The following is a 19,997-nucleotide window of genomic DNA, read 5'->3' on the forward strand; positions in this document are numbered from 1 at the left end:
CTTAGTGGCTGATGCATTTTAGCCACGCTGCGAATCCCAGCGGCAACAATCTACTGATTCCTGTGGGCTGCGTTGACAGCCATGTAAAGTGTACAAGTTTGGCAACTGTTGCTATCGGTACACAGCTGTCAATCCCGGCCACAGTGATCAGTGTATAAATGCGGCTAGGATTCGCAGGCTGAATACATGTGCATAATGAGCTTTTAATTGATTTAGACTCTGTTGCTTCTGATCGAACAAATATCTGCTGTGTGTTGGTGAACCATTTGGAATTCAGATTGATTTAAATATTATCGTTTTTTTAACCGTTTTACTTTTATGGTGAAATTATCATACTTTCTATTTTAATATTGTTAGCCCATCAAGTGTAGGACAGTACTGTGTGTGTTGTACAGTGCGATATTTTAAAGGGGTGGTTCACCCTAAAAACTACTTTTTTTTAATTTTTTTTTATTAGACTGGCCCCCCACATTACAATACGATTAAGGCTATTTTTTTTTTTTTTGATGCTGTACATACCTTTGTACAGCATATTCACCCGTGGCATCCGGCTTGCGAGTCCCGCGGGAGTGGGCGTTCCTCACATGTCTGTGATTGACATTTTGACCAAAAACGAGCTCCCCCCGTCGCATAAGGCGCGTCACGATTGGCGCGTCACGATTGGCGAAAGGAGCCGAACGGCGATGCGCAGTATAGCACCGACTCGCCTTTCGCCAACCGTGACGTGGCTTACGCGACGGGGGGAGCTCGTTTTTGGTCAAAATGTCAATTGCAGACATGTGAGGAACGCCCACTCCTGCAGGACTCGCAACCCCGAATGCAACGGGTGAATATGCTGTACAAAGGTATGTACAGCATCAAAAAAAAAATAATGGCCTTAATCGTATTGTAATGTGGGGGGAGGCAGTCTAATAAAAAAAAGTAGTTTTTAGGGTGAACCACCCCTTTGTAATCGTAAATTGCTTCTTTGCAATTGTACCTAAAACCAGCCATAGATGTAGCACTTTTTTTTCCTGCAACCACGGGTTGCAAGAATGAAAATCACTAGATTCCCTCATCAACACAGTCGTTGATGGGGAAACCCCTCCTACAGAGCTGTCCCTGCCGGGAGAACAGCCGCTGGCAATAATCGCATGTAAGATCCGACAGGCTGGTTGTGTACCCAAGTTGATCAAGTCCATACATGGTTTAAATCTCAGCCGGTCGCTGCTGCCCTGGCCGAGATTCAAACAGTCCATGGCCAGCTTAAATTGATCACATGATTGCGCTAGAGAGATGGGAGCATACATAGTAATACCTTGGATTGGGAGCAACACGGATAACGAGCAGTTCGCAATACAAGCTTATTGTTTTAGAAAAGCCTGACGTGGTTTGTGAGTGTTGTCTCGCAAACGAGCAGGATTGAAGCCTCTGGTGTGCAGTACCACATTTGGCTAGAGGTGCGGGGGCGCCGGTGACACTCTGAGTCACTCGTGTGCACTCAGAAATACTTAAACACTCGGTTCCTGAGTGTTTTTGAGCCTCCAATAGTTTTGAGTGCATCCAAGCGGTCTCTGGGTATTTCTGTGTCTCTCTGGCGCCCCCCACCTCTGGCCACATGCTCCACTGCATACAACAGAAGTCAATGTGGAACAAATTGTCTTTGTTTCCCATTGACTTCTATGGGGAAACATGCTTTGATATGCAAGTGCTTTGGATTACAAAGATTATGCTCATAATCCAAGGTTCCACTCTGTGTGTGTGATTATATATTTATATATATATGTGTATATATATATATATATATATGTGTATATATATATATATATATTAATATTAGGGCTGTGCAAATTAACTTTTAATTAATCGATTAATCTTTAATTTTTTTGATCGATCAAAATTCTTTTGATTAGTACTCACCTCTCCGCTGGCTTCAGGGAGTTCCGCCGGAGATCCAGTTACGGACCCCGGCGGGGCTTGCTGTGTTTTTTTTAATAATTGATTAATCGAACAAAAAAATGTTGAAGTAACAGCCCTAATATATATATATATATATATATATATATATATATATATATATATATATATATATAATGTGTGTGTATACCGCACACTTTTTTTAGGGGGAAAATAATGGGTGCGTGCGCTATACGCCGATGGCATACCTCGGAGGGGGACAAGCGCCTGCCGGAAATCAACAAGCCATCATCTCCTCTCGGTTCTCACTCGACTGTCACGTCACCCATGCACAGTCCCGCCTCCGCCACCAGCATTGGACCAGTGTTCTGTCTGTCACAGTAGATGGTCCAATGGCGGAGGCGGGACTGTGCGTGTGTGACGTGAGAGCCGAGTGGAGATGACGGCTCGGTGATTTCCGGCGGGCGCTCGTTCCCCTCAGAGGTATGCCATAGGTACGCGCTAGAGTCTCGGCCAGCGCTGCCGCTCTGCCCACGTTTAAGGGTTTCCTCACCCTCCCCTTCACCACAGAATGAGAATGCTGAACATTTGGGTATAGAAGCCCCAAGCCGCGCTACAGGTGTCGGGTAAAAGAAATTCTGCTTTATTTTTTGTGACATCATGAAAGTCTAGATGGGAGAATAAGAAGTAATTTTAAGAATTCATAAAAAGTTTGTGTCTAATGTTAAATAGTGATTATAAATAACTGTAACTAGTTTTTCCAGAAAATTCCCTCTTAAAATTGGGGTGCGCGTTATACGCCGATAAATACTATGTATGTGTGTGTGTGTATGAGAGATATAGAGAGAGATATATATCCACCTTAAGGTTGTGATTGTAGAACACAATGATTGTGCACTTTCCTTACCATAGTTTGTTTTAGATGTCCTCAGCAACAGTTCATAGAAAGGCCTGATCCCTTTGCTGTACAACAGTTCAACGAACCGCAGAAACCACAATGTCTGATGTCTTGCTATTGTGGGATTGCTATTCCAGGCCCCACTTGCAGGCTGTGTGCTTATAACACCTTCTGGGTTGTAAATTTAGCAGAACATGTTTTTGTGACATTAAGCATTTGCTAGGGAAGACATTCTTGTTTGGCAACCCCAGTGCAGCTGGTTAGTCGCTTCCAGCCAGGGTGTACGTTGTGGGGTCAGGGATTTGTGAAATTCTAGCCCCACCTGCTTCAGCTAAAGCTGCCCAACAAATGGCTACATAAAATACTTGTCCTAAGTTCGGATGAGTGCAACGCTTCAAATTCTTCTCTTACTTTTACTTCAGCTTTGGCTGTTGGAATCCTTTGGAAGTGTTTTATTTTCAGTGGAAGAAAGTTGCATCTGGTTTTACGTCTAAAATAATTTCCCAATTCAACCAGTGTATTAAAATCTTTATCGCAAGTTACTACGCAATGTTGAACATTAACAGCCTTGCAGTGTACCGGCTTGTGAGGGCAGCTGAGGGCACCATGTGTATTTTGTTGGTAGCATTCTTCTAGTAGAACAATTTTAAAGAGCGTTTTTTATTTTAAGAGTTTTTAAATCCGTGACCAATTCTCAACAAAGCCAATGGACACTCTATTCTCTAATCGAACTCTGCAGGAAGCATTCTAATCTTGTCACAAGTTCTTAGGGAGAACGTTTTCTTGTATGGATTCCTCTCCAGGCATGAAATTGAAACTCAAGTTACATGAAATGGCACACTGCTAATGTACCATAAACATGTATTGAGGTCAAAATGCAAAAGTGGTCACATGAGAAAGTTAAGACGGCACAGAGAAAAATTGATCAAAACTGGAGCAGCCAGAATCTAGAGCAGTTGTGCTTGGCAACTAATCGGTTTCCGTCTTCCATTTTCAAAACCTAAAATAACAAACTGAAAAGGCTGATTTCTTGAGATTCTGTCTGCGGTCTTTATAACCCCCCGCCCCCTCATAATATCCATCCACATTTCCTAACCCAAGGCACCCCTTTCTCAAGGTGATAGCAGGGCGACTGATCTACTATCATTCTGGCCCCATGGCCCTTTTTCATGTGACCACATTTGTATTTTGACCCCAATACAGTGTTTAGATACATGGCTATTTCTTGCAATTGAGCTAAATACTGTCACCATTAGCCAAGCCATCCCAGCATTGAGCGTATGGGTACAATGCTGGCGGTATTGGATGTTTATTACTGTTTCAGTGGTACTGGTAATTTTGAGGGACTGACTGGGTTGGGTATGAAGATTGCAAGGTCTGACTTTTAGACTCCATGCAGACTGGGCTTTAAAAAACGCCAGTTCCCTTGGCATGAAAAAAAAACCACTTGTATAGAGTTTTTTTGTACACAGTTTAGGTAAGTTTAGCATTTTTTTTTTTTCTGCCAGAAAGCTCCAATCAAAAATGCAATGTTTTTTTTCCACCTTAATGCATCCTATGCACCAAGATGAAAATATACCTTGCACTCTCGGGCCCCCTAGCCCCCCTGTTTTACTTATCTGAGCCACAAAACTCCTTCTGCTCGATCCCGCAATGGTTTCCCCCAGCTTGAGGGGGCTCCTTATTGGCGATTGATAGTAGCCATTGGCTCCCGCTGCTGTCAATCAAATCAATGATGCGGTGCGCCAGGGGGCGAGGCAAAATGATAGTCGACGGCTATGGCCACCGACTGTATAACTGGAGCGTGCCTGCAAGCTAACCCCCTTGGGAGAGCGCTTCCCAGAACTGGGGTTAGCTGTTGTAGGGAGGAGCCGAGACAGCCGCCGAGGGACCCCAGAAGACCAGGATCGGGGCCACTCTGTGCAAAACAAGCTGCACAGTGGAGGTAAGTATGGTATGTTTGTCATTTAAAAAAAAAATACCTTTACAAGCCCTTTAAAATATGCCTCTAATTGTACTATAGTGCTTGGACACATAGGATAACATAGTTTTACTTCTACAGTAAAGCACAAAACTGTATAAGCAGTGATTTTTTAAGCCAATGTGCATGGTGCCTTTCTGACTTTCCAACCTGAATGCTTGTTCCAGGTCATAGACCTACAGTAGAAGGTATTGAAATAAAAGTCACTTGGGCAATTGGTTTCCTTTTTTAAAGTGGGCAACCAGAGACATATTTATCTCCCAACAGCTTTGTTAGAAGGCGACGTTTTTTCAATGTCCTATATTTGCTTCCAAAAGCTTTCAGTCGAGGTCAAAATGGTCTCTGCACTAGGCACACTTTGCATGGTTATTATTATTATTATACAGGATTTATATAGCGCCAACAGTTTGCGCAGGGCTTTACAACATCAGGGGGGAAAGTACAGTTACAATACAATTCAATTCAATACAGGAAGGATCAGAGGGCCCTGCTGGTTATGCTTGTTAGGCCTCGTACACACGATCGGTTAACCAGAGGACAACGGTCTGATGGACCGTTTTCATCGGTCAAAACCGATCGTGTGTGGGCCCCATAGGTTATTTAACCATCGGTTAAAAAAAGCCAACTTGTTTTAAATTTAAAAATCCAGACATGCTCAGAATCAAGTCGACGCATGCTTGGAAGCATTGAACTTCATTTTTTTTTCAGCACGTCGTCGTGTTTTACGTCACCGCGTTCTGATACGATCGGTTATTTAAACGATGGTGTGTGGGCGCGATGGACCATGAGTCAGCTTCATCGGTTAACCGATGACAACGGTCCTTCAGACCGTTCTCATCGGATGGACTGATCGAGTGTACGAGGCTTTACACTGCCTACGTTGACCTTACGGTTCAGTCCATTGGTAGGATGGCCTCCATTAAGACGTCCAGTATGGCTGGAGTGCATCCTTTTTTTTTTTTTTTTTTTTTTTTCAGTGACTCAACTAGCACCTAGGGTGACGCTATGATGGCTCTCAAAGCTTAGACGGGGAAGGGGTTATTGAAGAGATTTGCTTGGTGTGTCCTCAAAGAAAATTATTTTCTGTTATTGTTTACCAAAGCCTATTTCCTCCTTTTAATCAAGCAGTTCAAAGTTCCATGCAAACATCTGATGGTGTTTAATATCTTGTTAAAATTATATCTTGGCATTTATTAGAATGCTGACTGCTTCAACCCCACACCATTGGGAAGCTATGATTTATGGCCGCCTTTGTAGTAAAAGCGTCCCTTTTGATTTAGTGTAATGGAGATTTCAGGTGAAATGTAATTGAAAGCTGTAAAACTGGGTTCTGCTGTTGCATTTTCTTAAGTGGTTCATTAACCTTTTCCAGGAGTGATGTGTAATGTATTGCTCACTACAGCATGTGAGCAATAGAACCCTTTGCTGCTTTTAGTCTCTTGTATCTATTTGTACTCTGGACAGACTGTTTTTTAATTACCTTTTTTAAGTACCTGAACTTTCGTCTTGATCAAATACTTTTCTCTAACTATAGTCCTACTTAAAACTATTAGTATGGAAATTGAAGTGAAGATATTGAAATCCTACCCAAGTATTACATTTTTTGTAATAGGTTATTGTTTGAATACCCTAGGCGTGTTTATCCAAGCCTGTGACTAATGCTCAGATCTTTATACTTTTACATTTTATTGTACAATATTTATTACAGGTACTTGTATAGCGTTGTGAATTTATGCAGCGCTCTACATATATATTGAATATTCACATCAGTCTCTGTCCTCAAGGAGCTTACAATCTAACTCACATTTATACATACTAGGGCCAATTTAGACAGGAGCCAATTAACCTACCAGCATGTCTTTTGTAGTGTAGGAGGAAACTGAAATACCCAGAGAAAACCCATGCATGCTCAGGGAGAACATACAAACTCCAGGCAGTAAGTGCCATGGTTGGGATTCGAACCAACGACCCTAGTACTGCTGGTTGAAGTGCTACCACTTAGCCACGTTGCTGTCAGTACGGCTTTCTTTTCCAGCAGTCTAAGACCCCTTCCCCAAAGGGTTTCCGATCAGATCCGCCTGTCCGTTTTTTTAGGTGGACCTGAACGGATGCTCCATTCAGCCCTATGGAGTGGTGGATGTCAGCAGTGACATGTCCACTGACACCCGTCGCTATCCGGTCTGTGAAATCGAGATGGATGGAGGCCCTATTTTCCATCCATCTGGCAGATGGGATCGGATGAAAACAGGCGATCTGTTTTCATCCCATCCTTTTGGGGTTCTGATAGGTCTGTCTTGGCACAGTGAGCGGAGATGGACCGGTCATCCACCTGCTTAACGGGGATCAGCGGAGCAGAGTCCGCCGGGCAGATCGCCCGCGTGAAAGGACCCCAATGGTGTAGCCTGTTTTCATATTTCTGCTTGGTTTTTGGTGTTTTGGTTGGTAATGACATGATCTTTTTTGCATATTAATGAACAGTGGTACATTAAAGTACCACCAAAAAAAACAAGCTTTAGCTACATATTTATACTCCTTTTGATTTTTTAAGCAGCAACAGTAAGGCCCCTTTCAGATGTACAGATCCCGTGAGGATCCGTACCTTTCTTATGCGCTTGCTCAGCGGGGATCGCTCCGTTGATCCCCGCTGAGCCGGCAGATGACAGGGCGGTCCCTGCACACTGTGCAAAGACCGCCCTGTCAGATCTCTGCTCTCCCCTATGGGGGGGGGGGGGGTCAGATGAACACAGACCCGTCTGTCCTTGTTCACCCGATCCGCAGGTGGATGGAAAAATAGGATTTTCCTCCGTCTGCAGAATCGGAGCATAGCGAACATCCGCTGACACCCGCTATCCCATAGGGATACATTTATGTCCCTTTTTCATCTGTAAACGGATGGATGAAAATACGGACATACGGTCCGCTGGTGTGAAAGGGCCCTTAATCGTGAAAACTCATGTTCAGTTTTTCTTGTGTACCTGAAATTCTTTTTGGAATCCTGGGCTTTCTGTAAAGGGTGATCAACAGAAACACTGTGTTGCTGAATGTGTAGCAGCGTTGTTGACCCTTCAAAAAGTTTTGGCATTGCACTGTTCCATCACCACACTGGCTCCCACACCCCAGACTAGTTGTTGGCTTGGAGATTTAGCCAATACTGCCTCCAATGCAGCTATATCGGCATTCCCCACCAACTGGTCAGAGAGTAAAAACAGTGTAAGTAAAATTGGTGGTTACATGAACACTGCACATTTTTTAAAAATATTAATATCAAAAAATATATATTTTTGTAAAAGCTATTGCTCATTTGAACGGTCATATACTTGCCATCTACCGTAAAGGGTTTCCTTGCTTTTCTGAGGTTTTTACTTGTGTGGCAACCTCAATTCATAGTGATCGGCTCATATTTATTTATTTTTAAGTCAAATGTTTGTTTGAAAAAAAATGACTATGATGACATTGAGCATCCTGATATTTCATAGATCTACATTGGATGGACCTAATCAGCCTATGCAAACTGGATGTTTCTTGGTGGCAACCTCATCACTTTTCCTTGTTTTTTGCCAGGTCGCTCCTCCCTGTTCCCAATCGATGACGGCTTGCTTGATGATGGCCATAATGACCAAGTGGGCGTTCTAAATTCTCCAAACTGCTATTCTGGACATCAGAATGGGGAGAGAATTGAGCGTTTCTCGAGGAAAGTATTTGTCGGTGGCCTTCCACCTGATATCGATGAGGGTAAGTCAGCTGGCGGAATATGTTGTTCATTATACCAGTACACTGGGGGTCATTCTGATGGGACTATCACAAAATGTTAATTTAATATTATTAAAGTGCAAGTCTGCTAAAAAATATATATATATTTCCCTAAGCAATTTCACCTTTTGATATCTTGGCTCCTGAGTATTGCTGTAGCTTTAAAGCAGGATTTTAAAGGCCCCTTTCACGGTGGAGATTTTGTAGCAGCTACATAATTGTTCTACTTTCCCTTCTTGTTGCTAGGAAAATATGAATTGCGAACAGTGGTTTGTAACTCAGGCACTGAGAGACTGATTTTTTTTATTTTTTCCAGCATTTGAGGCTAGAGACAGAATTGCCAGTAGCCTTTGTTCTGCAATGCATTTGCAGATGGCCATGGCACATGGTGCTGAGAAATGTAGTCTGATAGAGCAGCAACTCTTTAGCCAACTACAAATAAAAAAAAAGCAGAGATTTGTTTCTGCTACAAAATTATTAGTGTAACATGGCCTTAAAGTGGCGTTCCGCCTTTTTTTTTTTTTTTTTTTTAAGTCCGCAGCTACAAATTCTGCAGCTGCTGACTTTTAAAATAAGGACACTTGCCTGTCCAGGGCGCCCGCGATGTCGGCACCCTCGGCTCTTAGGTGCTGCCGCCGCCGTCTTTAGTAAGGGAATACGGACGTGAAGCCTTGCGGATTTACTTCCTGGTTCCCTACTGCACATGCGTGTGTCGCGCTGCACGATCCCGCTAGTCCTTGCTGTCTTCTGGGACCTCTGTGTCTCCCAGAAGACATGGGGGGGGGGCGGAGGAGGCACCAGATGTGGCATAGATAGCCGCGGGTGGCTTGGCTATCTATGCCTGGAAGTGGCGACAAATACTTGTATTACACAGGTATCTGCTCCCCCCCTGAAAGGTGTCAAATGTGACACCGGACGGGAAGAGGATTCCGAAAAGCGGAAGTTAAATTTTTGGGTGGAATTCTGCTTTAAGAAAACTATAAATCATTGTTTGGGTAGTACAATGGGAGTGCTCCCACATTCCACATACTTTTTTTGTAAACGGAAAAAACTCCATGCTGGCCAATGCTGTATCCTGGCCTAGGGCAGCACTTTGCAGGGGGGCAGCACAGAAAGAGTAAGGGAGGGTTATAGCCCCTGTCAGTTTATTTTTTACGATCCCTGTTCCATTGTAGAGATTTCCCTTCACTTCCTGCCCCATATCCAAACAGCAAGTGAGAGGAAATATATGCAAATTAAGGGAATCCATTGCCCCCCCCAGGCCATCAGAACTAGTGTCCCCATTCGGAAGTTTCAGGGCGGGTCTTAAACGGCAATGGGTGTGGCCTTGACAGAAAGGGGTGGGTCATATTTAAACTAGGGGGTGCGCGAGTTTAGTCAGGCCTAGGGCAGCACAAAACCTAAATACACTACAGAGGCTGGCCATACCTTTATACTATTCTCTTGTACAATTTCCCTGGCCCTTGCACTACATAGTTTAAGGTAAATCCAAAGGGAATTGAATAAGAAAATTTGTATAATGTATGGCCAGTCTTGCTGTACTAGTGTCAGGCCAATGAAATTCGTCATCTGCAATAGAAAACCATTGTATTTGTTGCATTGTAATACCAGAATTGATCAGAAGAGGACACTGCAGGCAAAATCCTAATTTGCAGATCTCCCAAAATCCCTTGACTTTGTGTTGAACAGTATGGTATTACCATGCTGGATTTTCCATGGGGATCCAGCTGGGACTTTTTATATTTCCCATCATAAGCTTCCCACCCCAAGAAAAAAAAAATAGAACCTCCAGTGATGGAAGTAGTGACATTTTCCCCAACCCGCTACCATCTATCGCTGGCAATTATACTGATGTCAGCAAGCTGCCCAATATAGGTTTTGCAGACTATAGTGTCCTGTGTTGGGTCAATGTGAATGTTTCGTAAGTATGTTGGAGTAGAATGTACCATTTTTAACTGTCTATTTAGAAAAATTTACAGGCATTTATTGGCATGTCATTAGTGATGATCTGAAGATTGTATAGATTTTTAAAGCTTTTAATAAGGATGTAGTGACCTGTTTTCTGTTTGAAAGATCCCTGCATCTTTGTCACCACCTGCAGTTTCTACAATAGAAGCCTTGTTAAATTCAATAATAGGTTAGAGTCTGAAATAACAAAAGCTTTTTTTTTTCTCCCCATCTGTGTTTGTTCAGACGAGATCACTGCCAGTTTCCGTCGCTTTGGCCCCCTGGTGGTAGACTGGCCACACAAGGCAGAAAGCAAATCTTACTTTCCACCAAAAGGTAAGTTAGTTGGATGACAATCATTTGTCTACTCTGCAGATGATGTAGGGACTTCACTGAATGCTCTGCAAAAATATGCTTTTATCTGAATTTCTAAATCTAATTTTAAAATTTTAATCTAGAGCTAATAAATATGTAGTCATGGGGAACTTCCAAAGAACTGGTTAAACCATTCTTTATTTCATCTTGTAAAGGCATCTCCTATTAAATAAGAATTAAAGAGGCTTAGATATAGCATTCCAGCATATATTCTAAGGTTGATGATGATTTTTTATTTATTTTCCAATGCAAGTCCATAGCACTGTCAAGGGTTATTTCACACCAGATGCACTGGGCAACCTTGCCTAGGACAAGGCAGAAAGCCTTGTTCAATATTAGGTCAGTTCACCATCCACCACTGTAGGCAATAGAACAAAATGTCACCAGTAACATTTCAGTAAAGTTCTTTTATACAATGTGCCAGGATCAGCACATTGCCACAGTTTCTTCCCGGCATCGTGCATTTTCAGCGTGGTTTGCTGGCATTAATGAGCTCAAAATGTTTACTGCTGCAAACATCCAAATGTGTACAGAAAACAGTCCTATCTTCTAAATTCCACAACTTGTCATTGGGTGTTTTTAAATTGAACACCGCTTCACTGAACCTACCCCTTCTCACCCCTGATAAGTCTAGAGCAGTGGTTCTCAACCTCTCTAGTGCTGTGACCTCTTGATAACATTTCTTAAGTTGTGGGGACCCCTAACAGTAAAATTAATTTCATAGTGTGGATTGTCGGCACCCAAAGCAAGACAAGTAATTTGCGGCCCTATCAACGGACATTTAGCGCTCCCCGAGTCCCTTCCACTCATACAGTATTGAACCCCCTTATGGTACATTTTAGATTGTACCACTTTTTGTTCGCATTTCTTTCCTTTTTACCCCTCTCTCTCTCTCTCCCCTAAATATTGTTTTTGTTTTTTTTCCATCCCTCTCTAGCCGTCTTTCTTATTCTTTCTCTCCCTTTCTTTGTTCCTTCCCCTCTTTTCCTCTCCCTTCCATGTATTCTCTATTTTTAATCCTTGGCGGGCGGGGAGTTGGGATCAGTGGCAGTGCTGGCGGGGGGGTTGGGATCAGTGGCAGTGCTGGCGGGGGGGTTGGGATCAGTGGCAGTGCTGGCGGGGGGGTTGGGATCAGTGGCAGTGCTGGCGGGGGGGGTTGGGATCAGTGGCAGTGCTGGCGGGGGGGTTGGGATCAGTGGCAGTGCTGGCGGGGGGGTTGGGATCAGTGGCAGTGCTGGCGGGGAGTTGGGATCAGTGGCAGTGCTGGTGGGGAGTTCTGGTCAGCCAACTTAGGTGCTCTTGATCAAGGTCATCTGCTAATCTGAGAACTGTAGTGGGGACTTTTAATGGCAACTATAATCGTAGGTAGTGTTACTCACTGTGTCTCCGACTTTGTGGTGTCTCGTAGCAGTGACACCTATGCCGAAATCGGGAGGGTCTCCTCCAGCCCCTCCCACCTCAAATTCCTCAGCAGTCAGCTGACCTCTGGTCTCCCCCCCTGCCATGCTGTGAACGAAATGACCGGCTTCAAAGTGGCTTAGTGGGCGGCCTCCAGGGAAAGCCTTGCTGGTCGGCCGCAAAAAAAACTGGGAGAGCAGTGCGGGCTTCAGAAACGGCTCAAGATTCCGTGACCCCTGGCAAATCGTCATTCAACCCACGAGGTGGTCCCGACCCCCAGGTTGAGAACCACTGGTCTAGAGAGAGCAATTGCTAAAACCTTTTGCAGGTTCAAAAAGTAGTTTCGGAGCTGTAACGGAAATTCACACTTTGCTAACTATTTTCCTTGCAAAATATAAAAAAATATGCTCATTAATTATGAAATATGCACTTTGGGGGTAAATTCAGGGGGGGGGGGGGGAATAGTGTGCCCGATGGCAACTTCCTTGGTTATATAATTATAGTAAAGCTCCTTTTTTTTTTTTTTTTTTTTTTTTTTTTTTTTATATAGATTTATTTTATTTATTTTAAACAAGGTATCCAAGCAGGGTTGGTCTGCAGAGAGTTGATCCTAGGTGCAAACCCCACCACAGCTTTATTTTCATCCTAGAAAGTTCTCCTGTGTTTTGCATCCAGGAGAAGCCCATTGATGTGGCTGTGTGACAGTATTTGAATAATCTGTGCAAACCTGCAGTCGGCTGGCTTACTGCTTATTTTGAGCTCTCAAGTTAAAAATAACCAATCCATGTTGCCTTTTCAAGCTGCTGCATACTGGACAGCTGCAGAGTCTGTAGAACTCTGACCAGTGAAGACATTCAGCTCAGCCTTAGGGACTCATAACATTGAAGAATTTTTTAGTAGAATAACTGATATTTATTGTAAGGCTTCAATTCCACTGGCGTTTTTACAGCCACTTGTGTTAGCCTTTTTTACAGCTTAAAAACGCCTGTCCATGTTTATTTTGTAAAAAAAAAAAAAAAAATTTGTTTTTTTGTGAGCTGGAGCTCAAAAAAGCCGCGGTAGCGTTCTTGAGCGTTTTCGCGCGTTTTTGAGCGTTTTTTAACGTCTGGCGTTTTTACAGCTCTACTCTGGAGCTTCAGAACGCCCTGGTCCCGCGTTTTTTTTACAGCTCAAAAACGCCTATGCCATTTGCAGCTCAAAAACGCCTATGTGGGCATGATGCCATAGAATAACATGGACAGGCGTTTTTAAGCTGTAAAAAACGCTCAGAAAAGTGGCTGTAAAAACGTCAGTGGAAATGAAGCCTAATAGTTTTTTAGTTAAGTACAAAGGTGACCTAAACTCAGTTTTAGATTGTTGTGCCAATATGCATTATTGGGGCTTCTTTATAATAAGTAAAAAAAAGGAGAGGAAAAACACCATTGCTTATAGTCACCAATCGGCTCTGCGTGTTTTCTAACTTGCCCTTGAAACCTCGGAATCCTTAACTCCTGCATCTTGCCTAGATCCAGATTCTTGGTATAAAACACATTGGTAATTGATCGGCAAAACCAACTTAACTTGACCTGGAAAAAAAGTTGTGGTCTGATAATGGGTCCATTGTGTACCATTGGACATAATGCACGTTGACGGAGTACGTGCAACAGTGCAACGTTCTGAATTTTCTCTAATTATTATGACTGTGGCACAGCTTGGTGTGTCCTCCCAAAGCATTTGCACATTTCATAGTGGAGTATAAGCATGCCTGTCCTGCCTGCATCCCATAGTGCAGTACAAAGTTCCTACACAATATATTGGTAGACCTAGGTTTTGCCTTTGAAAAGATTGTGGTGAGTTTTCAGGAAGGCTGTGGGCTGCACTGGTAAAATTAAAAGGTTTAGGCACTTTTCAGAAGTATATGGTTTTAGTTCTCACATGTTCACTCAACTTCACCAGAGACTTCCATAAATTAGACAGCCCAATTTTTACTATGGCACCCTTGAGTGTATTTTTAATAAAAAAAAAATTCATAAAACATTTTATTAAATGTTTTCGAAAGATGTACCACATACAATTACGGTATAAAATGCCACATACATTGCACAATCATGTAGATGGAAGATGAGAAACCAGGCAAGAAATTAACAATATCTGCCATAGGGTAGGAGTAGGGTTTCATACCAAGAAGACCACACAGAAGTATATGGCAAACGTCTACAAAGCTAAAGAACATTTGACCCGTATTACTGAGAGAAATACCTAATATAGATAAGAATGACCACTACATAAAGTTAAGTACAGTGGAACCTCAGATTGCAAGTAACGTGGTTAACGAGCACTTCACAATACGAGCACTGTATTTAAAACAATCCTGACTCAGTTTGTGAGTGTTGTCTCACTAAACGAGCAGGATTCAAGCCAAAGTGGTGTGCAATACCGCATCTGGCCTGAGGTGGGGGGGAAATGCTCGGAAAACTTTCGTCAAAACTCTTCCCAAGCCTTTCTGAGGTTTTCAGAGTTCAGCCGAGCTGTCTTTGGGGCTTTCTGGGGCTCCCCACCTCTGGCCACATGCAGTATTGCATGTCATTGAAGTCAATGCAGAACTAATTATTTTTGTTTCCATTGACTTCTATGGGGAAACTCGCTTTGTAATGCGAGTACTTTGGGTTACGAGCATTCTCCTGGAATGGATTATGCTTGCAATCCGAGAATCCACTGTACCTGAATAAAATGAGTAGCTATCTCCGGTCCTTCTCAATTCTGTTACTTGCGCTCACCAGTGCTGAGCCAAAGGGGGGGGGGCAAAGTAAAGAGAAACAAAGGGCGGAGAGGGGAAGCATAGAGCAAAAGATAAAGAATGGGAGAGGGAGTGGTATCGCCACCAACTGCCCTCTCCATCCATCTTTGCTGAGTGTACGTAGGGATACTTGAGGGTTTTTTTTTTTTTTTTTCAGTGTGTATTGGCTATTGGGGACAAATCAAGCTTTGTTGCTGAGACAGACATTAAAGTGTTTGTTACCGTAAAAAAATTAAAACATTTATCCTGTTCATTTAAAGCATGAATTGCTTGTTCTGTGTCATTTTGCCCTTTGTAACTCCTGAAATACCTGGCTGATCCTGCCTGGTTCTGCCCTCCCCCCTGTTTACTGACCACGGTTTATCATGGCTGCTGAGCCCTGACACCGTGGTCAGTTTACGTGCCTCTGGCATCCGCAGCTCTCTGTCCTCTGTCCTTTCCTCCTGTCCTCTCCCCCATCCCTCCCCTGTCTGTCAGCTCTGTGTAAGTGCCCTCCCCTCCTGCTGCTAATGAAGTTGCATTTAAAGTTTCACACTATCCTCTGTTTAATAATGCTGTGTGCCCCTATAAAACTAAGCCATTCTATACCTGATTTCAGAGCGGCACTCACGTAACCGACCTCTCTCCTCCTGACTGACATCAGCAGGGGGTTTCTCAGCCCCACCCGCTGCAGCTCTCGGGTCGAGAGAGGCGGGCAGTCACGTGAGCGCCGAGCAGCGCTCTGAAATCAGGTATATAACAGCTTATTTTTATAAGGCACAGACACTGGGGCACAAAGATTATTAAGCAATGGGGATGGTATGAATTGATTATAGTGGCTTAACCACTTTAATGAACATGTTGGTGCTATATAAATAAAACATTTTTTTAAAGCAACACAAGCTATATATACTGATTGTTTTGTATGTGATGCATATAGGCTCTCCCTTTTTTGTGGTTTATGGGTGCATTACTACTTTTCCTAAGATTGTATGTTTTTCTCCTTCGCTGCAGGTTACGCGTTTCTTCTCTTTCAAGAAGAAAGTTCAGTTCAGGCTCTAATTGAAGCCTGCATTGAAGAAGACTCTAAACTCTATCTGTGTGTTTCTAGCCCAACTATCAAAGACAAGCCTGTAAGTAGACATTGAGTATCATTGCCTGTACAGATTCTTAGGGGTTGATTTACTAAAGGCAAATAGACTGTGCACTTTGCAAAAAAAATATGTACTGTATATAGAGGACCATTTTGATTACCACTGTTTTACACCATATCGGTCATAGTTTATTGCGTTTCATGGAGCATTGTAGAAGGTGATTGCTGACGTGTATGGTCTATGTTTTGCTGACATTAATTCTTTTGTATGGTCTGTATACATCTATATCATGAAATCATATTTAAAAAAAATGCAATAATACCCTTGTGAAGGGCAGGACAAGCACCAAGGAAGATTGTTTCCATTTAATAGGGCTTAAAAAGCACCAATAATGATGGCAATGTGTCAGTTATAAACCCTTGTTTACCCTGGACGTAGGGCATATCCCCCAACAGAGGTTCAATAATGGGGCCACTGTTGGTGATAACCTGACAGGGGTTCTAATACTTCTCCCACTACATCTAAAACAGAAATTAACAAATTATAATATTTTATTCCATATGCACTTTGAGACGCTTAGACTTAAGCCTCGTACACACGATCGGGCTTCTAACCAACTTTTCCGTGGATTTTGGTCCGAAGGGCTTTGGCCGTGAACTTGTTCTGCATACACAAGGCGCAACATTTTTTAGCCAAGATTCACGAAACCATGTGGTTTTTCAGCTCTTTATCGCCAACCTTTGGGCAACTTCTGCTATTTTCTGATGTTTAGCATTAGTTCCGAGGTATGTTTGTTTGCGTACACACAATCGGATAAACTGACTTGACGGATTTGTTGCCCAACAGTTGGTGAGCATGAACAGCCAACTTCTGTTGTCATTAATTCGGCCAATAATTGTCTGATGGAGCATACACACAGTCAGGTTATCGGACACAACACGTCCGTCAGACAATTGTGGCCATAACGTCGGATCGTGTGTACGAGGCTTAAGTCACCTTGCCCATATATGAGACACTTGTCACCTTGCCCATTGGCAAGGTGAGTATCCGTGGGCCAGGGTAATCTTTGCAAAGCTCTTTAAAGCATGTATTGTACACAATCTGCCAACCACAAAATATGGACTAACCCTTTAATGGGAAACTGAAGTCTTGTCTTAGAGAATTGCACCTTTAACTGTATTGGCAACTTTGACAGCTATAATCTCTCTTCCCCTTTCCTTTGAGATCTGTCTCATTCTTATTTACTAGCCTTCCCATGCTTAAAGAACACCTATACCAATATGAATATCCAGGGTGTAAAGGTTCTTCTGACATTTTCTGGCTGTCATGCTGATCCAATGGAGTCTTTGACTTGGAAGCACACAGATCAGGAGCTCTGGCCAAAACTGCCATCTTTACTTGATGTATGCTCATTCCATGTTGGTAGCTCCAAAAAGTTTCATAAAAAAAAAAAAATACAATTTATAAACTGACTCAGTATGTCTACTGTATCCGGCAAGGATTCTCTAGCTCATTTTAAAATGAATATACTCTTGGTACGGTTATCTTTTAACATTTCCCTCCCGCTCATATTAAACTTTAAGGCCCGATTCACACTGATGCGAGTTCATACCAAATGTGATCCGCCAAACCCCGTTTTAAATTTGCATGTCATCCATAAGGTAATTGTTTTCAATGACGATCGTTCACATACATGCTTTGCGATTCGTCTACGAACGCGATGCGATAAAAGGGTCTTGTGCGAGTTTACTGCGTTGCGAATTTAGTCTCCATAGACATCGATGTAAATCATTCTGGAATCGCATTGATGGTTCACATATATTTGCGAATTTCACCACACTACTCCCCACAAAAAAACAGGAAGTACACAGGAAGTTTTTTTTATTTTTATTTTTTTACATTATGATTTCATTAGCTAGATCATTAATCGCAGCTATGTCCAACTCCTGAAATTAATAGTAAATTCACACATCACAAAGGACAAACGCAACAGATTCACAGCGCAGCAGTGTGAACTGAGCCTTAAGCTCACCATACACGGAGAACATTTTACATCCCCCCAATTGAAAAATCAATGGAGAGAGGTTGAAAATTGTCAGCTGAACATCGCCTGAATCCAATCAGATGCTGCCTCTGTATTTTGACAACTGACAGGGCCAACTGTTGAATACAGTAGCCACAGCTGTAGCTTTAGCCATCCATGCTATGTAGCGAGGGCTGAGGAATCTGTTACATTTTTTTAAGTTCATCCCAAATGTTGTACCCAAAAACATCTGTTTATGGCCAGCTTTATACCTGCTCCCCCCTTGCCAAATCTTCCCTGCCAGGCCTGCCTATCAGTCATTCCTATAGCGAGCAGCTATATTGCAACACAACGCTGGAGAATTGGTGAAAAAATTGTCCTAGGCAAAAGAGCAGCTGCAAAAGAACCTCTAAATGCTATACCAATCACTACTGATGTCTTGTGTGGAGTTTAGGAATAAGGTGGGCTGAATCTAGGTCTTAAATTTTAAGGTGAATAAAGAGCTCCAGGAATTCTAACTGGATAGAACAGCAGGAGGTAAACCCAATGGGGTTGATTACCTAAAACTGGAGAGTGAAAAATCTAATGCAGCTGTGCATGGTATCCAACCGGCTTCTAAATTCAGCTTGTTCAATTAAACTTTAAAAAAAATAAAAATTGGAAGCCGATTGGTTTCTATGCAGAGCTGCACCAGATTTTGCACTCTCCAGTTTTAGTAAATCAACTCCAATGTGTTACTAACCTTTTTGGCTTTGTGCTGTCTTTTTAACGATGTCTTCAGTGCTTTTGGTCTGTGCACCTTTTTCTACTTCCTGTCCCATCATTAGTTGCTGCAATGGTAGTCCATGGGACAGCCGTTTTCTGCAGCTTATTCCAAGTTAGTTGGGACAGAAAGATTTCACAGATCGGAAGCATTAAACTAACCACTGTGCTTCTGGCAAAATTTTTGGAGCAAAATATTTTGACAGCAAGCAAATTATAATTTGCATATTATACTCGCCTTGCACTGTTCTTTTCAAATCGTAATTCCTGAAGCTCCCCATTAAATGGTATGGTGGGTCCATCCAGGATTTAGTTGAAGATTATGCCTATTTGGTAACTTTTTTGGTTTATTTTTATTTTTTCTGATACAGGTTCAGATTCGTCCTTGGAACTTAAGCGACAGTGACTTTGTGATGGATGGGTCTCAACCCCTTGACCCCCGGAAAACTATATTTGTTGGCGGAGTCCCCAGACCACTGAGAGCTGGTAATAGTTTACGCGGATGTGTGCATATGTGTGTGTTTTTTTGGGGGGGGCGGGGGCTTCCATACTGCAGGAGGTAACTTTGTTCCTTCCAGCAAGATCCTAGGGAAAGCTCAACCATCTGCCCAAACATCTCAAAATGATTCTTGAGCTTAGCACAGGTGCATTGTCTTGTGAGATTTTGGCTGTTTGGCATCAAGCAGAATCTTGCCAGGAGCAGCATGATGCCACCCTGGTCTAGGAGCCAGTGTAATGGAGATCTATTTAAAGGCCAAGTTCACCTTTTTGGGGGGAAAAAAATAATAAATGCGTGTATTTCTGCAGAAAGAAAGCATTGCACCTATGAGCAATGGATCATGGGTGCAATACCAGGCTCCTGCAGACTCTCAGTATAGCTGCTACAAAGGGCAGATGGTAGTTGTAGTACATGTGACATTTTACACATTACACCCCAGATATGGGTGTAACATGCTACCAAACGTGAACTTGTGTTTCTACAGATGTGGTTAGTTTTAATTGATTGCATTGTTTTGCCTTTGGAGTTTGGGTGTGGGGGGGGGGGGTACTGAGTAGACTTTCCATTTTTAGCGCAAATTCTTTTTCATATTAAGGATGGTTTTCTTAACTTTTTAGAT

The 19,997-nt window shown here is 42.7% G+C and overlaps 1 protein-coding gene across 8 annotated transcripts in view; it reads left to right on the forward strand.

The window, feature by feature from the left end:
- CPEB2 (cytoplasmic polyadenylation element binding protein 2) overlaps window positions 1–19,997 on the forward strand; it is a 155,025-nt gene that overhangs the window by 126,762 nt on the left and 8,266 nt on the right. For all 8 annotated transcript variants that reach the window (XM_040335445.1, XM_040335447.1, XM_040335446.1 and 5 more), the window contains 4 exons: window positions 8,337–8,507; window positions 10,719–10,808; window positions 16,015–16,133; window positions 19,251–19,365. In XM_040335445.1, the coding sequence (XP_040191379.1) occupies window positions 8,337–8,507; window positions 10,719–10,808; window positions 16,015–16,133; window positions 19,251–19,365 (495 nt within the window). The remainder of the gene's footprint in view (window positions 1–8,336; window positions 8,508–10,718; window positions 10,809–16,014; window positions 16,134–19,250; window positions 19,366–19,997) is intronic.

This window comes from Rana temporaria, chromosome 1, assembly GCF_905171775.1.
Source record: "Rana temporaria chromosome 1, aRanTem1.1, whole genome shotgun sequence".
Taxonomy (NCBI): Eukaryota; Metazoa; Chordata; class Amphibia; order Anura; family Ranidae; genus Rana; species Rana temporaria.